Source organism: Oryx dammah, unplaced genomic scaffold, assembly GCF_014754425.2.
Source record: "Oryx dammah isolate SB20612 unplaced genomic scaffold, SCBI_Odam_1.1 HiC_scaffold_26, whole genome shotgun sequence".
In the NCBI taxonomy this organism is placed as follows: Eukaryota; Metazoa; Chordata; class Mammalia; order Artiodactyla; family Bovidae; genus Oryx; species Oryx dammah.
In genome coordinates, this window is record NW_024070210.1 from 47,732,468 (window position 1) to 47,760,185 (window position 27,718).

General features: G+C 39.3%; 2 protein-coding genes across 8 annotated transcripts in view; one reads left to right on the top strand and one right to left on the bottom strand.

Annotated features, from left to right (window-relative positions):
- The window catches only part of CCPG1 (cell cycle progression 1), a 43,437-nt gene extending 24,985 nt beyond the window's left edge, over positions 1 to 18,452 (bottom strand). For 5 of the 7 annotated variants that reach the window (XM_040226557.1, XM_040226558.1, XM_040226556.1 and 2 more), the window contains exon 1: positions 18,299 to 18,445. The gene's annotated coding sequence lies outside the window, so the exon portion shown is untranslated. Of the gene's footprint in view, positions 1 to 18,298 lie in introns of all 7 variants that reach the window. The other 2 variants (XM_040226560.1, XM_040226559.1) reach the window with 2 other exon arrangements.
- Positions 18,453 to 18,537: 85 nt separating this feature from the next.
- On the top strand, positions 18,538 to 26,130 carry CUNH15orf65 (chromosome unknown C15orf65 homolog). The gene is made up of 2 exons (XM_040226575.1): positions 18,538 to 18,869; positions 25,595 to 26,130. Exons 1-2 carry the CDS (start codon positions 18,852 to 18,854, stop codon positions 25,937 to 25,939), a joined length of 363 nt encoding a protein of 120 aa, XP_040082509.1. The 5' UTR covers positions 18,538 to 18,851; the 3' UTR covers positions 25,940 to 26,130.
- Positions 26,131 to 27,718: the final 1,588 nt, after the last annotated feature.

Consider the following 27,718-nt stretch of genomic DNA (forward strand, 5'->3'; position numbering starts at 1 on the left):
ATTGGCAATAACATAGGCTTTTACTCCAGCTGACTGTTCCTCATTCATCATTCTCTCAACAGTTGACTTCCTCACACTCAGATTGTTCTTCCTCACCTTTGTTTCTCTGCCTGACAGAATCCTGCATTTTCTTTCAGATCCAGCTTGCCCCTTCATTCCACAATATGACCATCTAACTATTTTGGCTCAGGAGGATTTCCTTGTCTTGCCAGGACTAGACAGACTCAAGTCCTAAATCAGAACATACTGGTCACTTTACCTGGTTTATTCTTCCCTTGCTATCTAAACTCCTACTTAAATTTCAAAACTAAGCTCATTAAAGTGCTATTTCTATACATATCTTATAAATGTTTCTGTTACTGCACATATCCCGGGAATCCATTATATCCAAGTTGATGGTTAGTGTTTCAACGGAACTCTACTGTAGATAATATAAAACTAAGGCACAAATGAGAACAGGGCAAAAAATATAGACCTGAACCATTCATCAGTGATTCTGAAAACTCATAAATTAATATTTTAAAAAGAGAAGATACAGAGAGGTGGCTGGTCACTAATAGTACAAAATAAGTATGTTTTCAGACAAATTATTCAAAATCTAGAGTAAGAACATAAAGATAATTGTGTGACTTTTAATATCATACTAGACAGAATGTTTTACAGTAAGTTTACCTGAAGTAAACTGATTGTTTGATTTACAACTAATTAAGGCCTAGGCAGTTTCTAAATTTAAAGGTAACTCTGTAAAATAAACAAACAAAAAAACTATTACAGTGAAATACATGTTTTCTGTCTAGTAGAAAATACTGTCCCCCAAAGGCTCAGTCTAAATCCCTATAGGCTATTAACCAATTTTATATTTTAGTAATTTTATTTCAGCATTCCTTATTAGATTGACTACATAAAGCCCAATTTCTCATTGAACAAGTTTTCACAAGTTTAAAACAAACTTTCTGATGTTACTATTTGTATGTGAATTGTTTTATAACAGCTTAAAAGTTACAGGTTAACACATGAGACTGCACAAAGACTGAGTAGTTAACTTATCAGGAAGAAAGAATGGTCAAAGCAGGCTTTGTAAATGATGTTGTAAGGTTTTTAGACATGCTGCTGCTGCTGCTGCTGCTAAGTCACTTCAGTCATGCTAGACAGCATGTTTTTTAACTGAATAGCAAAAATTTTTTAATTGAGAGATATCACAAAAAAATTAAGGTCTAGTTCCTCATTAACAACAACAACAAAATGACACAGAAAAATTTCCGAAGAGATAATGAGGAAAGCACTACAGAAACAAAGGCAGAAAAAAAATGACCTGTGGGATACAAAGAACCAATGCAATATTCCATCAAAAAGATGAGCACCTAAATTTAACCAGTATTGACAAAGGGGGAAAGGGTAAAGAAGATGAGGAGGAGTTAGAGATTTGAGAAAACAGAGTTGAAAGATTTTTAAAGAACTGAATAACCAAATACAGAAGAGAGAACACATAGGATATTTTAGTTTAACTGACTATTTGGAAAAACCATTCTACACAGAACAAGCAGGTAGGGCTCTGAGATGGCTGAAGCCTAAAAAGGCATTCATTCTTCACCATGGGAAAGCCCCTCTTCCCTCTGCAAATCCCCACTTCTGAACCTCCTCTAGTAGCTATGGTTTTTCCAGTAGTCCTGTATGGATGTGAGAGCTGGACTATAAAGAAAGCTTAGTGCTTCTGAACTGTGGTGTTGGAGAAGACTCTTGAGACTCCCTTGGACTGCAAGACGATCCAACCAGTCAATCCTAAAGGAAATCAGTCCTGAACATTCACTGGAAGGACAGATGCTGAAGCTGAAACTCCAATACTTTGGCCACCTGATGCGAAGAACCAACTCATTGGAAAAGACCCTGATGCTGGGAAAGATTGAAGGTAGGAGGAGAAGGGGACGACAGAGGATGAGATGGTTGAATGTCATCACTGACGTGATGGACATGAGTTTGAGTAGGCTCCGGGAGTTGCTACTGGACAGGGAAGACTGGCGTGGTGCAGTTCATGGGGTTGCAAAGAGTCAGACACGACTAAGCAACGGAACTGAACTGAGTAGCCCATGGGCTTCCCTGGAAGCTCAGCTGGTAAAGAATCCACCTGCAATGCAAGAGACTCCAGTTGGATTCCTGGGTCGGGAAGATGCCCTGGAGAAGGGATAGGCTACCCTCTCCAGTATTCTTGGGCTTCCCTGGTGGCTCAAACAGTAAAGAAAATGCCTATTAACATGGGAGACCTGGGTTCGATCCCTGGGTTGGGAAGATCCCCTGGAGGAGAGCATGGCAATCCACTCCAATATCCTCGCCTGGAGAATCCCCATGGACAGAGGTGACTGGCAGGCTACAGTCCATGGACTTGCAAAGAGTTGGAGACGACTGAACAACTAAGCATAGCACCGTAGCCCATATTCTCACTGCTGTTCCATCTCACCCCCCAACATTTCCCAGTGCATATCTTAGCTTGCACACAGGCAACCTTCTAAAACTTCAGGAACACCAGACCTTATCAGTCAGTTCTGTCACTCAGTCGTGTTGGACTCTGCAGCTCAACAGACTGCAGCACACCAGGCTTTCCTGTCAAGAGATATTTAATGTGTATGTCACTCTTACCCTTATCTAGGTAATTTCCATTTAAACAGTTCATTTAAACGGATAGTCCCCAGAGAGTTATTTGTTTACCAATCAATAATTCTAATTGCTCTGGAGATAAAGACAAGATTTCAAAAGAAAGTTACATACATTGCTAACCTGACACTTTTTATCATATTTAAATTTCTCAAATCTAGGAGCCCACTTTAATTAGATCCCTGTTTAATTCTGTTTACTTTCCCTGGAGAAAGAACAAGCTTGACATCTAGCCCAAATGAGGAAAAAAAGATTCCCTACTCGCCATAACTCGAAGAGTCTGGAGAAGCAAAAATCACAGCCTTATTAAAGAACCCTCTTAATTCAGATGTTTTAAAAAATTTGCATGCACTAAAAGTAAAATTTTAGAAAGTAAATGCCTAAGCCCCATTCTAGACACACTGACTCTTAAAGCCTCTATCAACTACAAACTGGCACTTGCCAAGAGCGTCTGCCAGGAACTGAACAACGGACTTTGCCATCTGCCTTTGTGGAGACTGAACCCTGTGCTGTAGTAGCTGTTAAGATTAAACACCCACTGAGGCCCCAACCAGTAATGCTGAAGAAGCTGAAGTTGAATGGTTTTATGAAGACCTACAAGACCTTTTAGAACTAACACCCAAAAAAGATGTCCTTTTCATTATAGGGGACTGGAATGCAAAAGTAGGAAGTCAAGAAACACCTGGAGTAACAGGCAAATTTGGCCTTGGAATGCGGAGTGAAGCAGGGCAAAGACTCATAGAGTTTTGCCAAGAAAACGCACTGGTCGTAGCAAACACCCTCTTCCAACAACACAAGAGAAGACTCTACACATGGAAATCACCAGATGGGCAACACCGAAATCAGATTGATTATATTCTTTGCAGCCAAAGATGGAGAAGCTCTATACAGTCAGCAAAAACAAGACCGGGAGCTGACTGTGGCTCAGGTCATGAACTCCTTATTACCAAATTCAGACTGAAATTGAAGAAAGTAGGGAAAACCGCTAGACCATTCAGGTCTCAATCAAATCCCTTATGATTATACAGTGGAAGTGAGAAATAGATTTAAGGGACTCGATCTGATAGACAGAGTGCCTGATGAACTATGGAATGAGGTTTGTGACATTGTACAGGAGACAGGGATCAAGACCATCCCCATGGAAAAGAAATGCAAAAAAGCAAAATGGCTGTCTGGGGAGGCCTTACAAATAGCTGTGAAAAGGAGAGAGGTGAAAAGCAAAGGAGAAAAGGAAAGATATAAGCATCTGAATGAAGAGTTCTAAAGAACAGCAAGAAGAGATAAGAAAGTCTTCAGCAATCAATGCAAAGAAATTGAGGAAAACAACAGAATGGGAAAGACTAGAGATCTCTTCAAGAAAATTAGAGATACCAAGGGAACATTTCATGCAAAGATGGGCTGGATAAAGGACAGAAATGGTATGGACCTAACAGAAGCAGAAGATATTAAGAAGAGGTGGCAAGAATACACGGAAGAACTGTACAAAAAAGATCTTCACGACCCAGATAATCATGATGATGTGATCACTAATCTAGAGCCAGACATCTTGGAATGTGAAGTCAAGTGGGCCTTAGAAAGCATCACTACGAACAAAGCTACTGGAGGTGATGGACTTCCAGTTGAGCTATTTCAAATCCTGAAAGATGACGCTGTGAAAGTGCTCCACTCAATATGCCAGCAAATTTGGAAAACTCAGCAGTGGCCACAGGACTGGAAAAGTTCAGTTTTCATTCCAATCCCAAAGAAAGGCAACGCCAAAGAATACTCAAACTACTGCACAATTGTACTCATCTCACATGCTAGTAAAGTAATGCTCAAAATTCTCCAAGCCAGGCTTCAGCAATACGTGAACCGTGAACTCCCTGATGTTCAAGCTGGTTTTAGAAAAAGCAGAGGAACCAGAGATCAAATTGCCAACATCTACTGGATCATTGCCAACATCTGCTGGATCATGGAAAAAGCAAGAGAGTTCCAGAAAAACATCTATTTCTGCTTTATTGACTATGCTAAAGCCTTTGACTGTGTTGATCACAATAAACTGTGGAAAATTCTTCAAGAGATGGGAATACCAGACCACCTAACCTGCCTCTTGAGAAATCTGTATGCAGGTCAGGAAGCAACAGTTAGAACTGGACATGGAACAACAGACTGGTTCCAAATAGGAAAAGGAGTACATCATGGCTGTATATTGTCACCCTGCTTATTTAACTTATATGCAGAGTACATCATGAGAAACGCTGGGCTGGAAGAAACACAAGCTGGAATCAAGATTGCCAGGAGAAATCTCAATAACTTCAGATATGCAGACGACACCACCCTTATGGCAGAAAGTGAAGAGGAGCTAAAAAGCCTCTTGATGAAAGTGAAAGAGGAGAGTGAAAAAGTTGGCTTAAAGCTCAACATCCAGAAAACGAACATCATGGCATCTGGTGCCATCACTTCATGGCAAATAGATGGGGAAACAGTGGATACAGTGTCAGACTTTATTTTGGGGGCTCCAAAATCACTGCAGATGGTGACTGCAGCCATGAAATTAAAAGACGCTTGCTCCTTGGAAGGAAAGTTATGACCAACATAGATAGCATATTCAAAAGCAGAGACATTACTTTGCCGACTAAGGTCCGTCTAGTCAAGGCTATGGTTTTTCCTGTGGTCATGTATGGATGTGAGAGCTGGACTGTGAAGAAGGCTGAGCACCGAAGAATTGATGCTTTTGAAATGTGGTGTTGGAGAAGACTCTTGAGAGTCCCTTGGACTGCAAGGAGATCCAACCAGTCCATTCTGAAGGAGATCAACCCTGGGATTTCTTTGGAAGGAATGATGCTAAAGCTGAAACTCTAGTACTTTGGCCACCTCATGCGAAGTTGACTCATTGGAAAAGACTCTGATGCTGGGAGGGATTGGGGGCAGGAGGAGAAGGGGACGACAGAGGATGAGATGGCTGGATGGCATCACGGACTCGATGGACATGAGTCTGAGTGAACTCCGGGAGATGGTGATGAACAGGGAGGCCTGGCATGCTGCGATTCATGGCGTCGCGAAGAGTCGTACACGACTGAGTGACTGAACTGAACTGAACTGAGGCCATTCAGGATGGAGTGAGGCACCCTGTGCTCCAGGGAATCTGGTGGAATAGGTCTTTAAACAGTAAAGTAAGGGCTTGATTGCACTGAACTCCCCTTCACCGAAATCTTACATATCAACCTTCCCCGACTACCTCTTTGGAGCAGTCTCTCAAAGCTATCTGAGGTGCTGTCTCTCAGGCTGCAGTCCTCATTTTGTCCCAAGTAAAACTTTACTTGCAACTCTCAAATTGTACATCTTTTTGCACTGACACTGCCATTGCATTTGAACCTCCTCACTACGGAGTTATCTGCTTAAAACGGTATTTTGTCATTCCTTAAAAATGTTAAGATTTTCACAGTCTTAAAGATAATGCTCACAGGCCTTAAATATCAAGTGTTTTGTCTCTAGCACCTCATCCCCTCTTCATTCCTTCTTTTTTCCCTTAACTTTTTCAAGTAACCTAAAAAACTTAGCTTTCTCTTAACTCAGGCACTCTGCATATTCTGATCTCAGCTCCTCACCCCCTAACTTCCACCTAAACTCCGGTGCCCACTCTTCTATCTCAGCTAAGGCATCACTTTGTGAACCATTTCCCGACCCCATCCCCTGTTCCACTTCAAGGGGCTTACTAATAATAACTTAAAGTTATAAACCTAAGGGTATACTTTATGAAGATGATAAACTTGAAGCCCTTTTCCAGACTCAAGTGAAAGTGAAGTCGCTCAGTTGTGTCCGACTTTTTGCAACCCCATGGACTGTAGCCTACCAGGCTCCTCCATCAAACCTGGGTCTCCTGCATTGTAGGCAGATGCTTTTACTGTCTGAGCCACCAGGGAAGTTCCAGACTCAGGCTTCCTTTTTTCCTCAGGGTAGTTTCTTATCTCAATCTCCAGCTACAGATTTTCCCAGTGCTTTTTGGATGATTATTTGTAGGTTCCTCAGCATCTACAAGACTAAGATCATCTTCCTGCTGCTCTTCCTGTTTCTATCTCAGAAAAGAGCATTAACCAAAAATAATATTATAAGCAAAACCCACCAAACATCAGGTCAAAAATCCTAGATTTAAGGATAACTACCCTTGAAATGGTCTTCCTGGGTGGTTCAGGCAGCAAAGAAGCCACCTGCAGTGAGGGAGACCTGGGTCGGGAAGATCCCCTGAAGGAGGGCATGGCAACCCACTCCAGTATTCTTGCCTGGAGAATCCCCATGGACAGAGGAGTCTGGCGGGCTACAGTCCACTGGGTCGCAAAGAGTCAGACACAACTGAGCTTCTAAGCACAGGACATATGAAACAACTAAAACTTTGCCTTGACCCAAGTCTAAATCCTTATGCACTTCCTAATCCAACTTCATCATTTCTCACTTCAATTACAGTGACAATTCTCTAACAGATCTCTGCTTACAGTTTCAAACTCCTCTTTGGTTACTCCTTCCCAAGGCTGCCCCTACCATGTTTATCCTACAACATAAATCTGATCACTTAATCAGTCAATCACTTAAAATTGGTCTCTACTGCCTTCAAGACAAAAGTCTCCAAACTCCTTTATAATAAGAGCCTCCAGAACAAATCACTGAAAGTGACTTTCACTTCATAAGAAATTTTCTTCACAGCATGGAAGATTTGTAGAACTCTATGGAAGAGAATTTGACACTAAGCATTACAAATATGTGGTATCAATATAGAATACTAGTCATATTAGGATGTACATTTATTACACAAATTCTCACATCTCCTTTATGAAGCTTCTTAAGGTAGAAGGATTATATTATACTAGTATAATCACACTCTCCAGCAGATGGGCCTGTAGTTGGTACCATTTTAAATTCATTACTTTATCCATCTGCTCATTCAATATTTATTCAGTTCTTAACAAATGCGAGATACTGAAAATATATCAATGTATAAAGCAAATAAGAGTCTTGCCTTCCTAGAGCTTAAATTCTATCAGTAAAACTTTATCTGAGCCTTGTGTTCCAGGAAAGCAAGGAAGGTTGAGAAATGTTCCCATCCTGTTTTGTGTTCTGACAAACAGCTAACTTGCAAAGGAGCAACCTGCCCTCAAAAAACCCCAGGTTAGACGTCTATCCATCCTGAGCCCCTTATTTCACTTGCCTCCATAAAATTCCTTGGTTTTATGAGATACTCCTCATTAATGAACTTTCTCCCTACTGCAATAGTCCGAATTAAACTCATCTCAATTTTCCTATGCATTTCATCTTTCATACTGGAGTCATCCAATAAACAACATAAACTGATAGGATATGCAGTGTGTTCGATGGTGTATCTCCTACTACAGAGAAAGCATGGGAAAAGAAAACAGAAATGCTCGGCTGGAGAGGCTTAATTTCAGAAAGGATAATCAGGGAAAGCTTCCTTGAGAAGATATATTTGCGCAAAGATTTCAATGAGTGAGTGAATTGCTGTGCAGTTAACTGCAAGAAGAGCGTTTCAGACAAAATTAACAGTAGGTACAAGGTCGGAACCAAGCCCATATCTCTGAGAAACAGCAAGACCTGTGTGATTCGAGAGGAGTGGCCAAGCAGGACAGTGGGAAGAGATGAGGACCGAGAGATAAGGAGTGGGAGGTGAACGAGGCATGACCTGAAAAACCCTAAGACTGTTCACTTTAACCTGAGTGAAATTAAAAGTCACAGGAGAATTTTGAGGAAAGGAATAGGAAGATCACCCTGGCTGCCCTATGAGGACAGAACTGAGAGGGAGAAAAGGCAGAGCAGGAAGACCATCTGCAAGGCAACAACAGTAATCCAGGTGAGATGATGCTGGTTTGGACCATACTGGTAGCAAAGACAGTGAGAAGTGGACAAATTATCCATGTATTTTGAATGATTAGCCAACTAGGCTTCCTGATGTACTGAATATAAGGTATGAGGATGACTCCTGTCCTAAGTAAATACGAGAACAAAATGGCCATTGAGACAGGAAGACTTTAAAAGCAGCAAGTGATGAAATAAAACTTGGTAAACTGGTTGGGAACATACTAAATTTGAGACAACTATTATCACATCCAAGTTGAAACATCAAGTAGGCAGCTGGGGACTGAATCCAGAGGAGAGATATAGACTAAAGACATAATTTTAAAACAACTTGAGGTGGTAGCTGTCAAAACTAATAACAGCAGTAATATTAATTTCACCTAATAAAGTACAACTGGAGCGAATATTACCTGATATGATGGTGCCCCTCATCATTTCTGAGTAGCTACATTTTACTATGAAAAAGGTACCATTTCCATTACTGTATCTTCTAGAATTATATACTATGGAGAAGAATGGGGGCATTATTCTCCCCACACGTCTACAATTCCAATGTAAGCCAACCAATGGGCTGTGAGCAAAGGTCCCAAAAGTGCTGCTGCACTGTAAATGTGATCAAAGATGAGACAGTTAATCTAAACAGCTTTCAGGAACCTATTTCTATCCTGCTTTTCAAAGGTTCTGGAACTTTCACCTCCCCAAAAGGATATGAAAACGCCTGCTTTAAACCCGACCTTGTTGGATAAAGGAAAGAGGACCCAAGATCCCAACTAATAAAAACCTTTTAAACATCCTTTTTGTCCAATAACAACCCTACAGAAATAAACAAGATACAGAAATAAACAAGATAGATACAGTAAGTCAGCTGGTGGAAAGTACTGTGGAGAAAAATAAAGTGAATGGGGGGAAACAATGCAGAGTAGGGGGTAGGGGGGGATCAAAACTTTGAATAAGGTTGTTAGAGAAGGCCTTTCACCAACATACAAAGGCACCTATTTCTCCACAACCTCACCAAAAGGTAACAGCCATCTTTAACTTCTGATCATGTCATGAGCAAAAACATAAAACTGGATCATTAATGAGTTCATTTGCTACTAACTTTTTTTCTTAGAATGCTTCAATTTAAAAAAGTATCTTCAGGGCTTCCTTGGGGGCACAGTGGTGAAGAATCTGCCTGCTAATGCAGAGGACACAGATTTGATCCCTGGTTCACGAAGATCCCACATGCCGAGGAGCAACTCAGCCCATGCGCCACTGCCTCTAGTGGTGGGAGCCACAAGTACTGAAGCCCCGAGCCCGAGCCCACGCTCAGCAACAAGAGAAGCCACTACAATGAGAAGCCCACGCACCCCAACTACAGTGTAGCCCCTGCTTGCAGCAACTAGACACAGTCCATGCAAAAACCAAGACCCGGCACAGCCAAAAATAAATAATAGCTTCTATCACACGTATGTTTTTAAATTTTAGGTAGTAAAATGTTGAGGATGGAGAATAGGGTCTTTGTTTATAACCTTTTATATCTCATATTTTATACCTTGCTTTAGAAAGTCTTTCTCACTCTCAAAATTGTAAATTATTCTCCTGTATTTTCTAATATTTTATCAGATTTTAGCTTCTACATTTAGTTATTTAAACTATGAATTTGGATTTTTTCCCTTTTAGTGTGACTTTAGAAATAATCTCAACTATTAAATAGTCCATAATTCTATGATTTAAAATGCCATTCTTTGTCACATGCAGTCCCATACATTTATGAATCAGTTACAGGTCTGTTCTAATGACCTATATTCCAGCACCAAAACAATGCTGTTTAAATGACTATGGTACTCTCATCACTTTCTACAGTGCTATTTTTCAACTGTTTCCTTGGTCCTTCCCTAAGCACACACAACCACCTTAAAGCACTTAAATATTGGCAATGATGAAATTGACTGCAGGTTACATATAATACTTATCCCAAGTGCTAAGATTTTTTTTTTTAACTTCCCTTGCAGAAACTCTCTCCATGACCTTGAGAATAAGACTTCTGTACTATAAAGTCAAACTCCTTAGGGTGACATCCAAATGTTCCATTATCTGGCTCTAGCCATTACTGCAGCTGATGAGCTCTCTCCTCCAGAACTATCTCATCTGATCAAAGTCATCTGCTTGCTACAAGTAGAGGAGGAACTGTAGCAATCCTCCACGTCTCCACCTACTCAAGTCATACTTCCTGAATGCCTTCCTTCTTCCTTTCTTATCTTTAAGGCTTAGTCCTCCCCTCCATGAAGTTTTCCTTCATGTTTCTGACACACTAATCTCTCCTTTCCCTGAATGTACAGCATTTATTTATTAGCATAACTTCTATACTTCTGAGCGTAACTTGCCTAATGTCAGCTTCAATTACTTTTATCCATGAGTTACTTTACTAATTAGTACTAAGTTCAAAGCTCTGACAAGAAGTTCTAATTTTATTTTTAATATCTTCATAATAGCTCAACAATTTTAACTGCTATTAGTCAGAAGTCATACAATACAAACATAATAATCTCTCATCTTTAATCACTTAATACTCTATTTTATCTACAGAAAAGGACATACAAGCATGTTTACTCAGATCAGGAATTAAAGGATCAGAAATAGGAATGTAACTACAGGTCTAATTTCAAGTCCAGCTCCACCCTTAAGCTTGCCTCTGTTAAATGTAGCACAATTATGAACTTTTTTATTCCTATTTTCAAAAGTGTGGTAAGGCCACTAAAATCACTGAGCACCACAATGAAGGGGTTGAAACAGAAAAGCTTAAAAATTCCCAAGATTTTCAGTCTAAGAAAGCATCTAAAACTGTTACTGTCACTATGTTTTATGGTAATTTGGCACAAATTCACATTTTAAAAAGTATTGTGGCAAATACCTCTGGAGGTAAAGGGTAAGAACTGTATCTCTTTGAGGAATTAAGGAGTCTTCAATTCTGTTCATTGGAAAGGAGAGAGAACCTTTCACTCTGTTGCTTCTTTTTTTCCAAATAGTCTCATCTTAAGTGAAGGTGAAGTTTATACTTTTTTCCACCTACAATGTCAACCTTATTTCAGCCCCCAAACTCCGACAATAAATACGCCTAACCTAGGAGTGCCTGGCCTTTGTGCTGTGGGGGGAAAAAAAGGAACACCCTAGCAAAGCTGATTCCAAAGCTTACTGGCTAGAATGGTCAAGTAAACTCTCCTTTGAAATAGACTGAGTTTTTGTATAGCATTTTAACTGTTATAGCAGATAAATCCTGCAGCATATTTTCACCATGTACAGGCCAAACTAAAGTTGCTTCCAAACAGCAGCAAGAGAAAAAAGATCTAACAGGCAATCCTGCATATGGAACTCAAGTACTGGCTGCCATTTTGGAAGCTCACAACAGTACAAAAGCTTTCTGTGGTTTTTGTGAAAGGTAGAGGATGAAAGCGGAGAAGGCAATGGCACCCCACTCCAGTACTCTTGCCTGGAAAACCCCATGGACGGAGGAGCCTGGTAGGCTGCAGTCTGTGGGGTAGCTAAGAGTTGGGCACGACTGAGCGACTTCACTTTCCCTTTTCACTTTCATGCATTGGAGAAGGAAATGGCAACCCACTCCAGTGTTCTTGCCTGGAGAATCCCAGGGACAGAGGAGCCTAGCAGGCTGCCGTCTATGGGGTCGCACAAAGTCGGACACAACTGAAGCGACTTAGCAGCAGCAGCAGAGGATGAAAGAGATACAAGAGATAAGAGCCATTTTCACACAAAACGCCTCTGAATTCAAAAAGAAATTAAATTTCACTGTTCTCTCTCTCCTGACTCCCAAGGGGGGGTAAACCAGGTAGTAGGGGTTTTTTTTGCCAAATTGCATCACTCAGAAAATATAATCTCAATTAGACTTCATAAATGCGATGTTGCAAAAGGCTTTCAGATTGATGTCATTTCTCCAGTTTGCCATGTGCAAGTTCAGCATTATTAATGTAAAGCTTCATAAAACCTTAAGACCGCCTGGCAAAAATACAGCCCAGAGATTTAAACATATAAGACAAAAACACAAGAAAAAAAAAAAGACTCAAAACCGAAAAGTTTTAAAATCTTAGAGTAAAGATAATCTTTTTCTAGGCTTTACACAAAACCTAGAAACCATATAGAAATTTTCCATTGTACAAAAATCATAAACTTATTTGCTAAAAGTCATATAAGAATGAAATACTAAGCATATCTGTAACATATATATAACAGAATTTTTAAAACATTTAAAATACACCAATAAGTCAGTAAGAAAAAAGGTTTAAAACTGAATAGAAAATTCAACAAGGAACAAGAGTAAGCAATTTATAGAAGACATTAAAATAGCTTATAAGGAAAAATGTTCAACATTACTAGCAAAGATACACAAAGAGAAGCAAAATTACTTTAACACCTAAATGATGAACAAAGATTAAACAGGTTAATATGTTAAAGAAAAATAAACCCTACTGATACTAATTTATATGCATTAAATGAGTTAAAATTTTAAAGAGTATATTTCAAATCTAAACAAAAAAATTACATGCAATATGTCTGCTAAATTTCAATAATCTATTTATTACCTTCATAACCAGCAGGAAAAGGGACATTTTTTTAAATGAAAAAACCAGCTCAATATTAAGTAAATGATTAACTGAAACAAAATCTAATCATCTTCTGGAGGACTAGTCTTTTCAGGACAAGTTAAAGAACTTAAGGGAATCATATTAAAATACTTATATCTGAGGTATGGCAAGTTTATTGTGGAAAACTAATATTAGAGAAAAAGGAACATAAACCAGGGCTTTGAAGAGTCCACAGTGTAGTAACTATGGGATCAAGATGTGGGTCCAATGGCTGTCCTTCCTCTTGTTTATATTCATCTTTTAAGTGGATTCAAAGATAACCACTCCATAGCAAACAAGCTTTCTTAGTTTTAACGGAGTGAATTTCCTTTAAACACTGAAATCTGTTGCTAAAGACAGGCATCTGGAGATAAGTCTCCAATAGGAATAGTATTAATAATTTCACTTTATCCACCCCAGAAAGAGGCAGCAATACTGTTATAATAGAGTAGGTTAACTTTTTGATTTACAAAACAAATTCTGCAAGAAGTGAGTCAATATACAATTTCTTCACAAGTTTCCTTTTATGATGTAATATCCTTCAAATGGGCAAACAGAAGCAACTACTGCCATATTTGAAGACAGAAGTATCCCCTTTTGCCTCCACCTAAAAGAAGCTACACCTTTGACAAAAAGTTTGAAATAAAGTAGTAAACAACATGATTTCAAAATGCTGGAAGGAAATTACGATACTTGTTAATATGGAAATATCCTTTCCACCAGGTTTTTCTGACTCTGAAAAGAATCCTAACTTTCCAGAATTGTTACATCTTAATTTTGGAAAAGGCTAAAAGAGCCAAGAGTAAATCTAAAAGCTTGACTAGCTCCATACTGCCCTCACTTGAACACTGTTAAGTCCCTGGCTCCTCTTCCCTTTTCAGAGAGAAATAAGTAAAACTATATAGCTTGATGTTTTCTTCTACTCTCAATTTAAAAAAAAAAGTTTTTACTTGTTAAAATGTATGTATTAATCATGTATCTATTATTTATTAACATACTTTCCACAAAAAGATAATTTGTCATAATTTTTTTTATATCTCTCTTCTACTTTTCTGTTGGGAAAAAAAAGCCAGAAAGATGGGAAACAAAGGGATTATGTTTTTTGGCCATGCTAGCAGCAAGTGGGATCTTAGTTCCCAACCAGGGCTGGAACCCATGCCCCATTCAGTGGAAGTACGAGTCTTAACCACTGGGCTACCAGACAAGTCCCCAAAGAGATTTTATATTTTTTTATTGTTTCCCATTTTTTATAAGTACATAATAGACAATTAAGTATACCCCCACTGTTACTTTCACTTATATTTGTTCTCATAAAGTCCTCAGAATTAATTTATAAGTTTCTAAAAGACTTGTTTACTTGAATGCTCTGTCAACCAAACTTCATGTTAATCTCAGACAGGGTTGACATCCCCAGAAGGAGGTGTCCAAACTCTAAACTATTCCTCTCCCTCAAAGATAAATGCTTACACACGTCATGCATCTCTGGGAGGACCTGGGATTTGACATTCAATGCAGGCTTACTACTCATGAAATCAACTTACAGTACCGTTTTAGAACATTAAAAACGGCATTCACTTCCTACTGCTAAGTCACACTGATGATCTTCCTTATACTTTAGATGCGCAATTAAAATAATTCAAAACCAAAATTAAAGGTCTAACCATAAAAGCACATTGCAATTTCAGGACCTTTAATGCGGCAGAGTGCAAAGTCATAGTCAGGAAAGGGGCCAGGTTTCCCTCAACCTAGTAAAAGGCAAAAAGCACTACCAAAAAGTCAAATGAAGATCTCTCTTGATTTTTTTCCATCAAACTTCCCAACCAAAAGTGTGTATCACATTTCAAATGTATAACATGCTTTATGTAAATGTTACTTATGAAAGCCAATAATACTTTGCATTGGTAGATCACTCTGACACAAGTAATATGATTTTTATATCAGATCTGATTTTCATGAATATGCCATGAAATGTGGCAATGGCTATTATTTATAACATAAAATTGGAAACAACAGATTCATAAATTGAATTACTGTCAACATCATTAAACATTCTGACTCCTAATCCAATTCTTTTCTCACATTTCATCATGCTGGCAACATGAACCAGGAGATTTTAGTAAAGTGCTTCATGGGTAAATACTGAAGAAAAATTAGATTCTGACTTCCTGCTAATACTAATACTTCCTTGCTAATACTTCTTTCAGAAAGCCCTTACACAGGTTTCCACACATTAAATACCCTTAAAAAAAATCCTCTAAATCAAATCAGTTAGTTGCAATCTTCCCATTATAGAGCTAAATTTCACTTTAGAACTCTAAGATTTTTTTTCAAGTTCATCTAATACAATAAACATGACCTTTGAAACAAACTCATATTTTTTAACTGTTTTGAATTAATCAAGACTGAAGAATTGTCAGATAAATATGGTATGATATCACTTATATGTGGAATATAAAAAACATAACAAACTAGTGAATTTAACAGGAAAAGAAACAGACTTACATATAGAGAACTAGTAAGGAGGGTAATACTGGGCTAAGGGAATGAGGTACAGACTACTGGGTATAAGATAGGCTCAAGGATGTGCTGTACAACGCGGAGAATACAGTCAGTATTTTGTAATAATAAATGGAAAGTAACCTTTAAAAACTACTAAAAAAAATTTATAATAAAAAACCAAAAACTGCACAACGCCCATAAAGAAGATTCTTGAAAATATAAGTTATTACTTACAATATGGCAACTTCCTCACTTTAGCCACACATGAAAGCAAAAACAATTCAGCCTCTACTAGCTCTACATTGTTGGATGAGTCTGCATTTTCTGTTTTAAAATACTCTGGGCTTAACAGGCCTTACACTGTGTCCATATTCTTTACATGTCAGAAACGACTACTTCTAAGTTTTCAGTTCAAACTCACATAATTTTTAAAATATTTAACCTGCATAAAAATACAACATTATAATCTAGAACCAGTTAGTAAATCAGATAAGTTAAGCAATTATGAATGTTTCTTATGCCCTGTAAAGGAACTCAAATTTTTAATAAGGTATTGAACTAACACAGGGCACAAAACACACAAACCAATACAAAATACTGACAAGAAACTGAAATTTGGGGAGAAAAACAATGCTCCAAAGAAAAGAATCTAAGAAAACAAAGTATGACTTCTACAGTTTAAAAAAGGCGGGGGGGGAGCTTTAGAATGGATATTTTATTAAGAATAAATGAACACTTGGAATTGAGGTAAACCTCAATTTTTCAAGACTGATAACTGCAAAAATACATAGACTATTCTTCTCAAAGAACAATGCAGCCCTTTCTTTAGAACGGAAAACAAAATGTGGCCCAAACATGCAACTTACCATCCATATCCAACATACTCATAATAGAAACTGAAACAAAAACATAATCCAAAATATCAGGCATATCAAACACAGTGCTTAAAATGATTCAATGAAAACAAGCTTAGCATCCCCTATTTTATAATAATGTTTAACTTCTTTATTTCCATTGGCAAATGATAAATGAAAAATCTTGCTATATCCAGATCTTTTCAGATTAACATACCCATGCTTTATCACCTTGAGTTACCGGAATAATCAAGACTGCACTGCCTTAACTGAAGAAAAGTAAAGAATTTTGTCTTTGATTTTACTGTCCAAAATAAGAACAGATCAAGATGAGGTGTACAAATGCTGAGAATGTGTCATATTTGTTTTGTTTTCCTTTCCAGTCCAACCAAAGCATTTCTTGTCACTTCTCCACAAATAACTTACATTTAAACTTGTTATTCACAGTTTGTGGATGCAGTAACAGGGGCTCTGCCTATGTTGTTTGTTGTTACTTGCTTTTTAAAATTAATGTTTAAAGAGTTTACATAACTGGAATTGCTTTATCTGTATCCCTTTTTTTAATTAAATTTGCCTATAGAAAATTTGGAAAATGTAAAAAAAAATTGTAGTTGCATCATCTAATCACTTTCATAACTATGACTCTCCTTTGAGTCTTATTTCTATAACACATGTAACCGCTTCTAGTTCTATAGTTTAGTAAACAGAATTACACTACTTTCTAACCTATTTTCATTTAAAAATTAGTATTTCCTACACCCTTAATTATTATTTGAGAGCGATTTTTAATGGATTCTTTAACTAGAATTCTTTAGACAATCCTTAGGTTGGGGTAAAAGATTAAAAATTATTAAAAATAATCCTCTCACTTTCTCCCTTCCCTTCCCCTTTATGACCATAGCGTAGAAAAGAATTGTAAACCATTCACAGTAGCGTCCGAGATGTGATAAATAGCCCCCTGAGAAATTCGGGGCCTGATAAGATTCAAACTTGACACCTAAAAAGTGATGCGCTACCAATGACGTTTCAAGTACTAGTCAGTAGATGTGACCTTACTGGAGGCAAATTTCCTAAAATTTGCGGTACTAAAATAATTACCTAGTCTAGCTACAAGAAGGCTCCATTCCATTACTTAATAAAGCTAGACTGAAGCAGCACCAATTTCACCCGCTCAACAAAGTGCCTATTGGCCGAGTTCGTCAAAACTGGCGCTCCCAATGGCAAAAAGTTGGACTCAGGAAAACAAACAGGTAACGCGTACAAGACACGGTGTGGACTGATGCTACGTGGGGTGCTTATCGATTAGGAAGGGGATGGGGGGGGGATAGGGACATTTGATGATTATCAGACAAGCAGAAATCTCAAATGCATTATTTAATCTTTCTGTTCCTGGCATCACAAAGCTCAAACGTCACCAAAAAAAAAAAAAAAAAAAAAACCGGCTGGCTGAAAAGCCGGCGGGCTGACGCACACAACATCTTTACCATACGGATTCTCATCAATCAGGACCGAGAAGAGCCTTAAGCCAGACCAGGGGAGGAAGGCGGGTGCGGCCCCCGGACCGACGGCTCCCCTACAACCCCGGCGCTCCGCTCGCGTCTGCACGCAGGAAACCGAGGATGCAGGGCCACCGGACCGGACGCCTGGGGATCTGCTCCGCCGCGGGGGCTGCGGCCCCGCGTTCTGAGGGGGCCACCCAGGCGGCCGCAAACGCCGAGAGCCTAAGGGTCAAGCCTCCCTTCAGCTGAGACCCCACGAATACCTCCACCAGACGACTGACACAAGAACCGCGACAGTCGCGCGGACTCCCCTCCCTGGGTCCAAACCCGCCCAGGACCTTACCTGAAGGGGCAGCGCCACCTCCGCCCGACGGCGCTGGCTGGCGCGGTGGCGGCAGTCAGAACTCCGAGAGCAGTGACGCCTCTCATAAAAACAACCTGCTCAGAGGCGTCCGCAGCCGGGAGGCGGCGGCCGGCGGGGCGCCGCGGCGCATGCCGGGACACGTAGTCCGGTCCGCGCCTCATACCTGGCGGCGGCCTAGTGAAGAACTACGACTCCCGAAAAGGAGCGCAACCGCGGCCGGGAAGCTGCTGGAAGCTGGGCCCCGCGGCCGCGATCCTGACAACATCCGGGCCCCGGCGCTGGAGAGGCGCCGCGGCCGGTTACTATGGAGACGGGCTGCTACAACCACTTGGCAGGATTCCACCCTGGAGGACCGCTCCTGGGATTAGCCGGATTAGTTTATGCGTATTGATCCAGCCGACCGTTTACCGGCTCTTTGCTGCTTTAATTGGGTGTAGAAAAAGGGCCGCGTCCCCTCGGTGCTCGCTGGCCTTCTTGCCATCAGCTGCAGGAAAACACTGCGTTTGCGGAAAAAATAAAGAAGACGTCGAGAATGACCGAGTGCGACTGGGTGGGTTTGGGCAGAGGGCTGGACGTTTTCGACTGTTGGTACTCTTTACTATAAATTTGGGGCACCTCGCATTCCCACCCACCCCACGCTCCAAAAAAACCAGTTTTGTAGGCAGTCACTGGACTACACAGATGTAACATGCATTGTATTAAGCCGGAATTGCCTCTGAAGGTATAAAGATGATTGGGGATGGTATGCAACTCATACCCCACTGCAAAATGGGATGATGGTTTTGAACAAGAAAAACGTGCCTTGTTAATTCACATTTGTTTACATTGTGTCTTGTTCAAAAAAGGATATGAGGGGGCGAAAGAATATGATGCATTTATATCACTGTTGATAGAAACAGTAGAAAGTTAAGGTTTAATTCTCTGTCCCTAATTGTGGCCAAAAATTATTTTTTAACATAAACAAGGATGGTTGGGCCTGAGGAGAAACAAAAGGGTGCCTAAAAATTAGGCTTTAAGGGATTTTTTGCTGTTGGTGTTACTGTTTGATTAACATCAAACCAAAGAAGAAAAAGCACTTTTAATGTTATAATTACAACTTCTATAATGGGCATTTTTATTATTTCAATGGCTTGTTTTTATTTATCTTTATAAAAATGTGTGTTTATAACAAAAGACTTGCAAAAGTCAAAAGTGGCCTAGTCTTCTCTAATTCTAGAAGAGCCTGAGTATTAAATTAGTAAGAAAGCCAATACCATTTATTTGTAGATTTCATTCAAGGCACTTAATTGATTTTAAAAGATTCATTTGTAATTTTCATTAACCTTCTTCTTATCCTTCAGTAACAGTCACTTAGTGTGTAATCTAGCAGAGAATTTAAAGTAATCTTTTTATTATTCTATTAGGCTGTTTTGTTTTTAATGTATCTGTTTTGAACTCCACATTTCAAAAATATCGGATTTGAAGAGGGCTAAACCTAAATACGGGGAAGGCAATGGCACCCCACTCCAGTACTCTTGACTGGAAAATCCCACGGATGGAGAAGCCTGGTAGGCTGCAGTCCATGGGGTCGCTGAGGGTAGGACAGGACTGAGCGACTTCACTTTGACTTTTCACTTTCGTGCATTGGAGAAAGAAATGGCAGCCCACTCCAGTGTTCTTGCCTGGAGAATCCCAGGGGCAGGGGAGCCTGGTGGGCTGCTGTCTATGGGGGCGCACAGAGTTGGACACGACTGAAGTGACTTAGCAGCAAACCTAAATAAGAAAGCTGCAGTGAGGACCTAGGATATAAAGTAAAAGTGATGGGTAATTTTTATTTTATTTCAAAGTCCATAAACATTTGTGAATTGTTCTGGAGGTACAAAAGATTTAGGTGGACAGTAACTTCTACAGATTGTATGGTACAGATGCCAACAAAATTTTTCAGCTCATTTGTCTTCTATTTTGACTACATTCTGTTTTCGCTATTACATGTGGAGTCAAAGTTGATCCGAATTTCAGAGCCAGTTGTAGAGGGTAATTTGAAAGTCAGAACCTCTGTTAGTGAGGTTGCCCTGGGCAACCTGACTGGTGTCCATAAATTAAATCAGGATTGGTACTTTCACAAGTCACAAAGCAGCACCTCCCACTTAAGAATCGTGGGAACCTTGACATTTTGAGACAAAGTGACCTGTTGTCAGAATGCCGTAACATTCTGGGGACTTACTCTGCTCCAATGTCTCTGCTCTGGATATTTAAAACAATTTAATAAGCAGTGTTAAAAAGGATAAATAGCAAGATCTGATTAGTTTTATTTCCAGCTTTGCCAGCTTCCTACAAGATAATGAGTGTTAGTAAATGGGAGCATACTAGTGTAAATGTTCTTAACCTGTAAATTTCAGAACTGAATTGTGGAAGATGGTGCATATGCATAGGTATACCTGCAAAAAAGAAAATGATAAAAATTGGTTCCATTTATATAGTAATGTTATTATTTACATCTGATTTTCTTTCACTTTCCAACCACAGGAACTATAGCAAATTTTTTTAACCAGTTTTACTGACAATATAAAAACAAAGGTGCAGTGATGATAAAGGATTGAAATGTAGGTCACACAGTTCTTGCCTTGTGCTACTCCCCTAATACTATCATACTTCTTCAAATGTGAACAAAAGTGGATTATGAATTTTAACATCTCAAATTAGATCCATTAAATGTCAATATAAAATAATAAATAGGTCTAAATTTTGAAGCTTTAAAAAAAAGAAGGTGGAGTAAATACTTCACATTTGCAGACTAGAACTAAAGATTTCAAAACAAATAGGTTTCTGATAGTGGGAAACAATTTTGCTGAGACATTAAGTGGAATCACCCAGGAATTCAGAGTGAGCTGGGTTATTTTAAGAGAAACCAAACTAATCTGACCCAAATCTGATCCTGACACAACGTGGCCAATATTCTTTCCTCCATTTTAGAGCTGGAGAAACCGAGACTTTACGCTTGCTAGTTTTAAGAATTTAGAATTCTTAAAGGGTCTAAGCCTCATGAATCACAGAATCTACTATAAAGTCTTCAAAGAAAAAGAATTTTAATGCATATAAGCAACCTTCTATTTAATTCAACCTTAAAAAGTCACAATTACAGTACCCTGGGGCTTTCCAGGTGGCACCAGTGGTAAAAAGACCGACTGCCAATGCAGGAGACAAATGAGAGGTGGGTTCAATCCCTGAGTCAGGAAGATCCCCTGGAGGCAGGCACAGCAACCCACTCCAGTATTCTTGCCTGAAGAATCCCTATGGACAGAGGAGCCTGGTGGGCTACAGTCCATAGGGCTGCGAAGAACCAGACAGGACTGAAGCAACTTAGCACGCATGCACACACGCACTGTACCCTGCCAACCTCTCTGTAAGGTTAGATTATAACATAATTTCTGATCTGAAAGGACTTAGATGTTAAGTATTTCAGAAATTGCCAAATTTGGGGGGCTTTTTTAAACTGCCAAAATTTTTTGCTGACATGGACCCCACAGAATGCATTTTTAAGGGCCTTATCACAAGTAAATGTACACTCTTCATTCATGTTTTTCAAATAACTGAAAATCACTTTCCTATGGCTACATTTGGAGAGCCCTTATATCCTCAGATTAGGAAACAAACCTATCTAATCCATCTCTTCTGTTTTATGTTTATATATATAGAATCCTTGCAAAGTAACTTCATCAAAGTCATGCAGCATTTATTACTAGCAACATCAGAACCTAGAACTGTTTACACTTAATTTTGAAGGTGAAGACCTACCTTTTTAAAAAATAACTAACCAATTTCCCAACATTATTGAGCTGGTTTCCTATGTGTTTATCTCCTATACAATAAAATGTGGGACTTCATATTTTTAATCACTATTTTTCCAGCATCTAACAATGCCTGGCACACAGTAGGTACTCAATATTTGTTGAATGAGTGATAAATAAGGTCCGTAGTCTGTTCCATGTGAATTTCACCTTCATGGTTGAAGCTGGTTGATTTTAATGGACATGACTTTGCTGAAGATAAAGCATGTTATGTTCATGTGCTAGAAAATATCACTTTTGTATTCATTCTTTTTACTGTCTGGCTCCCTCCTCCCCCAAATAGCTAAATTATTTTGAATATTTATTAAATTTATTATGTTAGTTACAAATTGTAGCAAATGGCCATCTACCCAAATGTTTGTCCAGAAATCTGGGGTCTTCCTTGATATGTCCCTCTTCCTCTCCATCCACATCCATCAGTTACCAGGTCCTATGGATTCTACTTTCAAAATATGTCTCAACTTTATTTCCTAGTCGCTCTGTACCACCATCTTTCTAGAAATCATCATCGTCAGTCACATGGACTACTGAAGCCCCTCTCCACATCCATTCAAGGCTCTGACAGCCAAGTAATCATACTAAAAATTGTTACCTCATGACATGTTTCTCTTTAAAACTCTTCAATAGCTTTCCATTGCTTTTACCATAAAGATCCAAACTTCTCACATAGTCAACCAGACCCTTCATGTTCTGCCCCTGCCCCTCTCTCCTCATCTCAAGCCATTTTCACTCCACTTGGGCCACGCTTTTTCTCTGTGCCCTTTTCTATCTTTTCCTTCCTTGCCTTCCAGTCTTAGATTCAAAGACACTTCACCAGAATGGCCTTCCTAGGCCCTCACACTAGATTAGAACCCCCCCTGAGTCTTCATAAATACCTTTTTTTTTTCTTCATAGCATTTACCACAGTTGTAATTAGTTGTTGTGTAATTATTTGCTTAATACACAAAGCAAAGATCCACAAGGTTAAGACTGCTGAATGTTTATCTTGTTCCTTTTTCACTCTAAAATTCAACTGTATGCCCTCTTTGAACTATGATCTATTGCATCTTATTCTATAGTTTACACATTTTTATAAGTTCTCACAGTTCTAGTACAGGATTTTTAAAACTTATCTTGTACATACTTTTGACAAGTTTGCTCTGTACAGACATATATAATTGAAATGTATATAAATTTAATATACATATATATGTGCTTAGTCGCTCACTCGTGTCCGACTCTTTGTGACCCATGGGATGTAACCTGCCAGGTTCCTCGGTCCATGGAGATTCTCCAGACAGGAATACTGATGTGCGTTGCCATGCCCTCCTCCAGGGGATCTTCCTGACCCAGGTATTGAACCCAGGTCTCCCGCATTGCAGATGGATTCTTTACCATCCGAGCCACCAGGGAAGCCCATACATATATAGTTCAGTCACTGAGTTGTGTCTGACTCTCTGTGACCCCATGGACTGCAGCACACCAGGCTTCCCTGTCCTCCACTATCTCCCAGTTTTCTCAAGTTCATGTCCATTAGGTCGGTAATGCTATCTAACCATCTCATCCTCTTTTGCCCTCTTCTTTTGCCTTCAATCTTTCCCAGCATCAAGGTCTTTTCCAGTGAGCTGGCTCTTCCCATCAGGTGGCCAAAGTACTGGAGCTTCACCTTTAGCATCAATCTTTCCAATGAATATTCATGGTTGATCTCCTTTAGGAGTGACTGGTTTGATCTCCTTGCAGTCCAAGGAAGGCATTATAATATAATATAATGGGTACTCTTCAATGTCCTCAAGAGAAAAGGACTCCCAAAAGGAGAGTAGATGGGGCTGTTTTTGTTTTCTTGTGATTTTCTAGCTTTATTGAGGTATAACTGACATGTAACATTTGTGTAAGTTTATGGGTACAACCAGAGAAGGCAATGGCACTCCACTCCAGTACTCTTGCCTGGAAAATCCCATGGGCAGAGGAGGCTGGTAGGCTGCAGTCCATGGGGTCGCTAAGAGTCGGACACGACTGAGTGACTTCCCTTTCACTTTTCACTTTCACACATTGGAGAAGGAAATGGCAACCCACTCCAGTGTTCTTGCCTGGAGAATCCCAAGGACGGGGGAGCCTGGTGGGCTGCTGTCTATGGGGTCGCACAGAGTCGGACAAGACTGAAGTGACTTCGCAGCAGCAGTAGGGGGTACAACATGATGCTTTGATATATATTGTGAAATGATTAACACAGTATGATTAGCTGATACATCCATCACCTCACATAATTAGAAATTTTTCTGTGTGTGGTGAAACATCTACTCTCAAACTTTCAAATACAGTATTGTTAATGGCAGTAACCATACTATATGTTACGTCCCTAGAACTTACTCTTCTTACAACTGAAAGTTGGTATTCTTTGACCATCATCTCTCCATTTACCCCCATACCCAGCCCCTGATAACTACCATTCTGCTGTTCTTTTTAAGATTCTACATATATCTGAGATCATACAACATTTGTCTTTCTCTGATTTACTTCACTTAACATGATTTCAAGGTCCTCAATATTGCTGCAAATGGCAGGACTCTTCTTTTATTATGACTGATAGTACTCCATTCTGTGTGTATGTGTTTCTCCATCCATGCATCTGTTGATGAATACTTGTTTCCATGTTTTAGCTATTATGAATAACGCTGCAATGAACATGGGAGTGCAGATATCTCTTCAAGATGTGACTTCATTTCCTTTGGATATCTAAGAAGTGAAACTGCTGGATCATATGGTAGTTCTATCTTTAGTTTTTTGAGGAAATTCCACACTGTTTTCCATAGTGACTGTACCAATTTACATTTCCACCAACAGTTCCCTTTTCTCCACATCCTCAACTCTTATTCTCTCTTAACTTTTTGATAATAGCCATTCTTCAGGTGTGGAGTGACATCATATTGTAGTTTAGGTCTGCATTTCTCTGATGACTGGGAATGTTCAACATCTTTTCATGTACTTGTTAGTTATCTATGCGTCTTTGAGGGAAATGTCTGTTCAGATCCTCTGCCCATTATTTAATTATATTGCTTGGTTTTTTGCTACTGAATTGTATAAGTTCTCAAGATATTTTAGAAGTTAACCCCTTATCTGATATATGGTTTGCACATATGTTTTCCCATTCCAAGGTTGCCTCTTCATTCTGCTGTTTTTGTGCTGTTTGGAAGCTTTTTAGTTTGTTGTAGCCACACTTATTGATTTTTGCTTTTGTTGTTTGTAGTTTTGTTGCCATATCTAAAAATCATTACTAAGGCACCTCCAAGGACCTTTTTCCCTGTTTTCTTCTAGGAGTTTTATGGTGTCAGATCTTACATTCAAATCTTTGATCTTTTTCCAGTCAATTTTTATGAGTTGTATAAAAAAGGTTAGGGCTTAGTTTAAATAATTCTGTTTCTTTTTTTCAGAACTGTATAATTGATAATTATTTTATGCATTTATCTTTTAGGATAAGAAAAGTACTTCAGCTTCAAATTCAGACACAGAAATGAAACCTGAACTGCCCCCTTGTGTGAATCCTGGCAATCCGGTGTTTTCATGTATGCTGGATCCAAAGACACTCCATACGACTACCTCACTATCAAAACCCAAGATGATTATGTATAAAACCAATTCAAGTAATTACGGTGAATTTTTACCTATGCCACAGTTTTTCCCCTGCTATTATAATCCAAGGGAGCAAGTATTTTCTAGTCATATCAGAGCAACTGGATTTTATCAAAATAATACTCTAAACACTGCACCTGACAGAGCAAGAACCCTTGATTTCCCTAATTTTCAACACACTCTATGAAAGCATGTTACTCTTCAAGAGAAAATATCTTCAGGAAAAATGAGTTTTAAATCTAAGACTAGGATATCTAATTTGAAATATAAAAAAGGCTTTAAGTAATTTTAAAAAATACCTTTGACGAATAAAGCATTTCAACTGATAAGTGAGTGACAGTGACTTCTTAAATAAAAATGTGTTCAAAACAGAATAAACGTTAGAAAGCATTTTATTATACCTAGCTTTATTTGGCACCCCACTCCAGTCCTCTTGCCTGGAAAATCCCATGGATGGAGGAGCCTGGTGGGCTGCAGTCCATGGGGTTGCTAAGAGTTGGAAACGACTGAGCGACTTCACTTTCACTTTTCACTTTCATGCACTGGAGAAGGAAATGGCAACCCACTCCAGTGTTCTTGCCTGGAGAATCCCAGGGATGGTGGAGCCTGGTGGGCTGCTGTCTATGGGGTCACACAGAGTTGGACACAACTGAGCGACTTAGCAGCAGCAGCTTTATTTAGTTCATGTAGTCCCAAAACTTCAAAATGTTTTCAGGATCTCAACTTGTCTACTGAGTATATTTACCCAGACAAAGAAACACAGGAATTCTAATGAGAAAAACCAAATTAAGGAAGATTCTGATGAGAAATTTCTTTTCTGTTACTTCAACTAATAGCTTAGAACCCGGGGAAATGCTAGTTCTTACTGCTAAGCTGGTGGAAGAGAGGACTTGAAATTCTTTCATTCAGTTATTGAACCTACTTATGGCAGGCACTATACAAAATAAATGGGCTTCCCTGGTGGCTCAGTGGGAAGAACCTGCCTACCAATGCAGGAGACACGAGTTTGATCCTTGGGCTGGGAAGATCCCCTGGAGAAGGAAATGGCAACCCACTCCAGTATTCTTGCATAGAAAATTCCATGGACAAGGGAGCCTGGCAGGCTACAGTCCACGGGGGTCACAAAAGATTCGCACATGACTTAGCGACTAAACAACAACAAATATGATATAAACTGAACACAGAAATAAAAGAGAGTTTATTGTTTCAATAAACAATATTTGGGGGAAATGAGATTAGCAAATTAATAATGTGTGATAATTTATGTAAAATACATAAAAGGTCTTTCAGACACAGAGACAGAATTGGCTTAAACAAAGACAAGGAGGTCAGAAGAAACATCCTAGAGAAGGTAAAGCCAAATCAAAGGAAAGATCAGTCCAGGCAAAAGAAATCTTACATATAAAAGAATGAAAATGTGAAAGAATGTTGCACAGTTTCACAAATGCAATTACTCTGATACATCCTCAACACAGAGCATGAGCAGTGGTAGACGATGGCCTATGCTGCTGCTGCTGCTAAGTCACTTCAGTCGTGTCTGACTCTGTGCAACCCCACAGACGGCAGCCCACCAGGCTCCTCTGTCCATGGGATTCTCCAGGCAAGAATACTGGAGTGGGTTGCCATTTCCTTCTCCAACACATGCACACATGCTAAGCTGCTTCATTCGTGTCCGACTCTGTGTGACCCTATGTACAGCAGCCCACCAGGCTCCTCTGTCCATGGGATTCTCTAGGAAAGAATACTGGAGTGGGTTGCCATTTCCTTCTCCAATGATGGCCTATACAATTCTTTAAACTCTGAAATTACACTACAGAGAGATATATTTCAGCTGCCATCTGTTGAAACCTCCTGTTCAACTGGAACTAAACTCCTTTACTGGAAAAAAACAGAATCACTGTTCTTATTTTTCCCTGTTGGTTTCAGGTTCAGGATATTAACATCAATTAGAAAAAATAATCTTGTG